The 7,870-nt window shown below is 48.0% G+C and overlaps 1 protein-coding gene across 4 annotated transcripts in view; it reads left to right on the forward strand.

Annotated features, from left to right (window-relative positions):
- The first annotated feature begins 922 nt into the window (after positions 1 to 922).
- DOP1B (DOP1 leucine zipper like protein B) overlaps positions 923 to 7,870 on the forward strand; it is a 48,723-nt gene continuing 41,775 nt past the window's right edge. For 2 of the 4 annotated variants that reach the window (XM_027634586.1, XM_027634611.1), the window contains exons 1-2: positions 923 to 1,016; positions 4,007 to 4,181. In XM_027634586.1, coding sequence (XP_027490387.1) covers positions 4,044 to 4,181 — 138 coding nt within the window. In that variant the 5' untranslated portion in view covers positions 923 to 1,016; positions 4,007 to 4,043. Of the gene's footprint in view, positions 1,100 to 2,925; positions 2,984 to 4,006; positions 4,182 to 7,870 lie in introns of those variants that run through there. The other 2 variants (XM_027634591.1, XM_027634602.1) reach the window with 2 other exon arrangements.

Here is a 7,870-nt window from a genome sequence, read left to right on the forward strand (position 1 = left end):
GAAGGGAAGGGAGAAGGAGAAGGGAAAAGGGGAAGGGAAGGTTTGGGAAGGGAAGGTTTGGGAAGGGAAGGTTTGGGAAGGGAAGGGAAGGGAGAAACTGAGGTTGAATAATATGTTTCCACAGTATATGAATCCTTGTAGGGCACAGAAACTGAGGTTAAGCAACGTTTCCACAGTCCATGAATCCTCGTGGGGCAGGATCGCGTATTCTCCTTCCCAGGTGCGATTTCCTCGTCCCTTTGGTTGCAAATCCCGCACATGAACCTTCTCCCGAGCCTTTTGCCGCGAACAGAGGGCTCCTCATATCGACCCCGAGCCCGCTATAAATGCGACAACCGACCCCACGGGAAAACCGCGTCTACAAAATTCCCCCAAATTCCCTCAAACCGGCCGGACCGGGAGCACAGCCGGGACACGGGAAGCGCTGACACTCGCGTTACCTGCAGGGCAGGTCACGGCCCTCGCTGCGGGGCGAGGACGGCCGAGCTTGTCCTTGTTTTCAAGCCATCCTAGGCGGGACAAGGGAGCGGTGCCGATTATCCCGATGCTCCCGACGCTTCCCGGGGCTCTCCCGGTTGGAGCGGCCGCGGGGGGAGCCGCCGTTCCCGCCCGCGCCGCCAGGGGGCGCCCGGCGCACCGACCGACCGTCGGGCTGTACCATTTCACCGCGGAGGGGGAGAGCGGGGTGACAGGGTACCCGCTGCGGGCAATACCGCTCAGCGACACGACAGCAGATAACACCGGGAGAAGGGTGACAACGACAGCGGGTGACATCGAGAGCGGCCGTGGCGTAACGGGGACATCTGGAGCCGTGATACACTGGGCTATGCGATGGCGCCCCCCGCGCTGTGCTGGTGGTCTCGCCCCGCTGCGGCCCTGGCGGCGCGGGCGGGGGCGGTTTTCCAGAGGGGCCGTTTCCATAGGGATCCACTGCGGGAGCCGCGCCCGCCCCGCGCCGGGACCGCGCCGGGACACGTCACCGCCGCCGCCCCGGGACCCAGCGGGGCCCTCCGCAGGTACCGGGAGGGAGGGGAAGGGAACCCGGCTGAGGGGGATCCCGCTCTGTCCCGGGGGTGACTCCCTGGCACGGCCCCGGCAGGTGGGGATGGGAATGGGAATGGGGACGCTGGAGGGGCAGCGCCGGTGCCTCGGGAGCGCCGCACTCACCTCCCCGGATCCCCGAATCCAGAACGGTTGTGGTTGGGAGGCACCTCTGGAGATCGCCCAGTCCAACCCCACATCCCCCTCCCCGGGCAGGGTCACCTGGGGCAGGTGACACAGGAACGCGCCGGGTGGGTCGGGAATGTGTCCAGAGTGGGAGAATCCACGCCCTGCCGGGCTCCCCAGGGCACCGGGCACGGCCCCAAGGCTGCCAGAGCTCCAGGAGCGTTCGGACAACGCTCCCAGGGACGGGGGGGGGGGGATTCTTGGGGTGTCCTGGGCACCCTTGGATAATCCCGGTGGGTCCCTCCCAGCTCAGGATATTCCGCGATTCTCCCTGGACAGCCTGTTCCAGGGCTCTGCCCCGCTCCATGGAAAGAAGTTCTTCCTCGTATCGAGGTGGAACTTGTTGTGGTTTTACCATCAGTGCTGGAAGCTGATGAGAAACTATTAACATCAGGATTGACTAAGGAAGTTTGTGACCCAGGATTTGGGAGATGTGCCTGAAGGTCACTGGCAAGCGGCTTTTGTTTGGCTTTTTTTAACTATTTATATTTTTTTTTTTAATCTTCCTGCCTTTGTGTCCAAGCACAAACACGATCTGTTGGCCATGTTTAGATTACTGGATTCTGTCAAACCTTGCTGACATCTGGCAGCTGAGGTGCATGGCCATCAATCCACGCTAGAGCATTCCACCCATCCCTGCTTTTCTGCTTGGGAATACACCATTTACCTGTCCTTTCACTGCAAAATCCAAATACAGTGTCTTAAGAACTGAATAACACATTTTTTTCCCCCCTCCTAAATGAAGTTTTATTAGTTGGGTTTTTTTTCTCTTGGGTAGTACATTCTCTTTTACCCTCAGAAACTAATTAGATTTTACTTAAATGGCTTTAAACCGGGAGAGAACAGGTTTAGATTAGATATTAGGAGGAAATCCCTCCCTGTGAGGGTGATGAGGCCCTGGCACAGGTTGCCCAGAGAAATTCCATCCCTGGAAGTGTCCAAGGCCTCGTTGGACGGGGCTTGGAGCAACCTGGAATAGAGGAAGGGGGTGGAACTGGATGATCTTCCCACCCAAAACCACTCTGTGATAAACACACCAGGTTTTAATGCTCCAAAAAATGCTCTGGGACATGATTTTTATAGGATATTTAGACCCTCTTGACGTTCTGCTGATGATTGGATCGATTCCCGTTCTCTGAGTGGTTTTACAGCATTTCCAGATCTGATGTGTCCTGTCAGCAGAACTGCTGCCCCATTCCAGGGGATCCAGACAAATCTCCTGTTTAAGGAAGTGCCAGCAGCCCTGACTTGGCAGGGAGCTGCTGGAATAACTTCCTAGCTCATGCTTTGATCTAAAGAGTATGAGCACAATCCAGTGATTAAGGTACTTGGAGGAGATGAGGGAAATAAGGTTCCATTTCTTGCCCTGGCAGTGTTTTTATCAGATTACTCCTGATTTTTGCTGACAGTATCTTACAAGTTTTCCACTTTGTTGGGTTTTACGGGAGAATTGACTTTTTTTTTTTTTCTTTTAAATCCCTGTTGGAGCAAGAAGAGCTGTATCCCAGATAAATGGTTTACCCTGCAGGGCACTGGGTTTTTCACTCTCTCTGCTGCGAGAAGCCTTGCAAACATCCTGGGAAAAAAACAAAAATTAAACCCTCACTGTAGCCAAACAAACAAACCCAACCAACCAAATCTGGCCCTGATGACACTGTGTGATATTTATTTTTTTTTCCCTAGAGGTGGATCTAGTTTGGATGGCACAGGGTGGTTCTGCTGGCAGTGGCTGAATCCTCCTCAGGGGAGTGCAAAGGTGCATTTAAAATCCTTTCTCTCTTGGCGATTCATCAGGCATTTTTCTGAGAGTTTCCTGCCAAAAATCCTTCATTGATTTGTGTATTGCAGTTAATGGAGACTAAAAGAATATAGGTGTATTTTTGTGTTCTAACCACAGGAAAGTGAATGCAGATGTCTTTCAGAAACATAAAATATTTTGGTTTAGAGCTGTGCTTTTTTTTCTCCATCAGTGATGTAGCAGGGATTGACCTAAACCTGCTGTTCCTAAACCTAAGCATATTTAGAATATTCCAGAAGAATATTTTTATATATTCTATCAGGAAAACTGGTGTCAGAGGTAACAAAGGAGCGAAGGAATCATTTTTCAGTACAGAAAATCCAACTGTGCTCGTTCTCCATTGTTCTAACCCAAGGTGTCTGTTGGATTTTCAATCTAAATACCTTGCAAAATATGAGAAAACGGGATCTGAGCAACTTATTTTTCCTCCCTAAAAACACGGGGATGCTTTTTTTTTTGTCGAAACAAGGAAGATTAAAATGCCTGGCTGAGCTTTTTTGGCACAGCACCTTGCTCTGCTACTCGAGCATCTGCTCCTGCCAAGCTGAGATGCAGAGCCCTGAGAGCTCCTTCTGCTGAGAGGCCCTTTAGCAGGATTCCTCTGGAAAGCTGCATTTTGATATGGAATGTTTCCCATTCCACGCTGACCTTGCGAAGCTCAGCACAGATAACGAGTTATGAAAACTGTTTCCTTCTCCTTGTTTAGGGGGGGGAGAGACTTTGTCATCCTCCCCTTTGTTTTTGTGGGACATCCACGTGCAGGGGAGGGGAAAAACACGGTTCATGAGTAGGAAAATGTGACTGCAAAGCTTCCAAAAGAGGCACTGGGGAGTTAAAAATAATTCCCTGGGCATGACTCTTAACTTTATGTTTCAACTTGCTCTGCTGACCTGTTTATTGTGCTCTGCATATTTATTGTTATCTTGCAGTACTTTTAAGTTTGCCAGAGCTGAAAATGTGGGTTATTTTTGTATGTTTTAGTTCACCAGGAGCTTCCACCTTGCTATGAGAACCAAAGATGGATCCAGAAGAGCAGGATTTGCTGGGGGATTACAGATACAGGAATTATGCTTCAGCAATTGAGAAAGCTCTGAGAAACTTTGAATCATCCAGTGAATGGGCAGATCTGATATCTTCCCTTGGCAAACTCAACAAGGTACAGGAATAATTTTTTTGTATTTTTTTATTATATTTGTATTGTTGTTAACTTTTCCGTGATTTCTAATGCTTTGCAAAATTAAAAATTCACTGTAGAAAAATATGAGTTTATAAAGGAAGGGTATTGGAAGCAGTATATTTTATATAAATGTGAGAAATTCTGGTGAAACCAACAGAGCTTCCCTTCAAATGGTGTTTTTTTCCCTTTGTACAGAGAATTTAATTTTTGCATCCAAGAAACCTCGGGGTGCTGGTTGCTCACTTCAGAGCAGCTAAAAAGCTTTTATATGAAACAGGTCACAAGTTTTAGAGTGTTTTTTCTGACTCAAAGCTTGTATTTAATGATCCCATTTCCCTGACCATGCCCTTCCCTTGGATTTGAGGGAATAACTGAGTAGAGGGTGTCTTTTGTGTGACCATGGAGTGAGAGAGACAGGCAGAAAGAAAGGAAAAGTCTTTATTGGAAAACACTTGGTGATGTGTGTCCTTTCCTCCTGCCCAAGAAACAAGGTGCATGTGTTTTGTGTCCCTTTTGGGCTCTTTTAATATAAAACTCCTCCTCAGTGTATGTGGGGTGAGTGGTTACAGTCCCTGAGGAAACAGGGGTGGGAGGAGGCAACTCCTGCAGAACTCAGAGGGAAACATCTGTTGTTCCCTGGTGGAGCCTCACAGCCTTTGCTAAACCTTAATTCTGCAGGGTTTTCAAGGAGAAGGAGAATCCATAGAATTCATGGAGCCCTGGAATAGCTCAGGTTGGAAGGGACCATAAGAAGCATCAGGTCCGAGTCCCTGCTCCCTGCAGGACAACATGAAACTCAACCACATGAGTCGGTGTCATCCAAACCCTCCTGGAGCTCTGGCAGCCTTGGGGCCATGCCCACTGCCCTGGGGAGCCTGGGCAGTGCCCAGCACCCTCTGGGGGAAGAACCTTGTGCTGAGATCCACCCTGAGCCTGCCCTGTCCCAGCTCCAGCCCTTCCCTGGGTCCTGTCCCTGCTCCCAGAGGTCGGAGCTACCCCTCAGGAGGAGCTGCAGCCCCCGCTGAGCTCTGTCCTGGGGCTCCTCTGCTCCAGCTGCACCAGCCAAATGCCCTCAGCCCCTTTTAATCTTGTCCCTGAGACTTTTCACCATCTTGGTCACCCTCCCCTCAGCACACAAATAATTTGATGTCCCAAAAGTGCCCCCAGAGCAGAGCAGGACAGTCCTCTCCCTTGACCAGGATGTGGTTTTCCCTCCTGGCTGCCAGAGCACTGCTGACTCAAATTCAACTTGCCATCAACCCAAACCCCCAGATCCTTTCCCCTGGTGCTGCTCTCCAGCCTGTCATCCCCCAATTTGTGTGTTTAGCCCATCCCAGGTGGATAATCCAACATGTGCTCTTATGAAATCACACAGTTGGTGATTGCTCAGCTCTCTGATCTGTCCAGATCTCTCTGCAGGATCTCTCAACCCTCCAGGGAGTCAATGGCTGCTGCTAGTTTAGTATCATCAGGAATTTAGTATTATCACCAATTCCTTCTTCCAGATCATTTATAAAAATATTAAAACATAAAACACACTGGCCCTAAACCCCTGAGCCCTGGGGAGCCCCACTGGTGACCAACCACCAACTTGATGTCACCCCATTGACTGCAACCCTCTGAGCCAGTTGTTCAACCAGAGTGGGATGGATTTGTCCACCTGTGTGCTGGACAGGTTATCCAGGACACTGTGAGAGCATCAAAAACTTGGCTAAAATCCAAAACTGGGGCAACATTTGCCAAATTGAGGGGTTTTTTAAGGGCAACCATGTTTTTCCCTCTTCAGAGAGGTGAGAAGCTGAAGCAGGAGTTACACAGGAGTTGCTCTGGAACAGGAGTTGCACATTTCTACCTTCACTGTTTCATCATGATTCCTGTTGAGTCAAGAGCCAGAAGCCTTCAAAATGCTTTTCACAAAAGGGAAAATATGAAATAATGAGAGTGAGGGGTAGGCTTTGATCTCTGATCTTGGCCTAGATGAGCACACTGAACTGCTGAACACCTGTCTCAAACTCTTATTCAGGTGCAAGAATTGCCAGATATATGTAGCAGCATAGTAGGAACCAAGGGAAAAAGCTTTTGACTGATCCATCAGTCCATCTGCTGTGGTATTTTATGGACTTAATCTTTTTAGGAGCTTAAGAACTGGTAGAGCAAATCATCCCCAGTGTTCATGTGTGTCTGTGTGTTATCTGAAAATGAGGATGATGTGGCAGGGGAATGAGTTGCCAAAAGGCTGAAATAAGATGTCAGTAACTATTCCCTTAACTCTTGTGATTACTCGGTCTCTTACATCCTAAAACATAAATATTGGTGGGTTTTGTCAGTGCTGGGGGAGGTGTTTTTAACATAAAAGCCTCATTTTTTTCCTGCAGTGGAGGTGAATGAGCAGGGAGAGAGGATGGGCAGGAGAGAGGAGATCAGCAGTAAAAATGGTAAAAATGTTATTATTATGTTATATTAAGGATCTTGAGTGTCAGGATGTGCAGGGATAATTGACATTAAGCACGTGTGAAGATGCTGAGAGAGGGAAGGACAAAAGAGAAGGAGTAAGTTGAGTTCCAGAAGTTCTTCCCATCCTTCCAGAGTGGTGTGGAAGATGTTCTTGCCCACGTGGGTGCAATATTTTGTGAGGCTTTTTCTCCTGAGGGCACTATTGAGACCCACACAGCACCTCTCTCTTATTTCTACGTATCAGAAGCTCAGTGGAATTATCCTTCAGGTAATCCAAGGTCTGGAGGAAGCAACACAGGCTCTTACTCCTTAAAGATGAGGTAAAAAGAGCAGAGGGAGCTGCTCTGGATCCGCTCTGGATCCCTCCAAGTGGCCTTGGAGCTTTTGCTGCTGCTGAAAAGATCCAACTCTGCTCCTTCTCCCTCTTACTTCTTGCCAGTTGGACTTAATGACCCTAAAGGTCTTTTCCAACCACAGTGATTCTCTGGTTCTACTCAGAGAAAACAACTAAAAGTTGTTTTTCACAGTTTCTCTGTTGCTTCTACAGCTCTAAATGATGTTTCACGGTGGCTTCCAGAACCAGGGGAAAAAAAACCAGAGGAGCCAAGTGACTTTAATCTGAATATTCAACAAAATGGGGGCAGTTTGTAGATCTGGAAAGATTTTATTTTGTCATTTGAGAGAGGTGAACCTTTATCTAACTTGACAGGACTTCAGTGCTGACAGCTTCACCCTGAATTCTTTTTAGACAGGGAGAGGAATAAAGTTGGGTTTTTTTATTATTATTATTATTTTTTTTTTTTTTTTTTGGTTTGTGACTCATCTCTTGCTGTTTAAAGTGGGTCAGATGAACGTTGTCCTGAAATTCTGTGTGTCCCTCCCAGGTTTTATAGGGAGCCTGAGGTGAGTTACTGCAGTTTGACCCATGTTTTTTGGGCTGACCTGGGCTTTTTAAGGTCAGGGAAGATGAAAATTCCCTGCAGTGGTAAAAAAAGAGCTGCAGGTACCAGGTGTGAACACGAGGGAAGGATTGGCAGGAATTTATTCTGCACCCTAAGTTTGTAAGGGAAAGGTTTTTGGGGGTTTTAATTTGAGTAGTTGAGGTCGTGGTGCATCGTTATGGGGAAGGAGAAACAGTGGAAAGTAATGTAAATAAGAATATAAATAAAGTTTATTAATAAAAATATAAGTAATGTTTATAAATAAGAATATAA

This window comes from Corapipo altera, unplaced genomic scaffold (assembly GCF_003945725.1).
Source record: "Corapipo altera isolate COAL_440 unplaced genomic scaffold, ASM394572v1 0, whole genome shotgun sequence".
In the NCBI taxonomy this organism is placed as follows: domain Eukaryota; kingdom Metazoa; phylum Chordata; class Aves; order Passeriformes; family Pipridae; genus Corapipo; species Corapipo altera.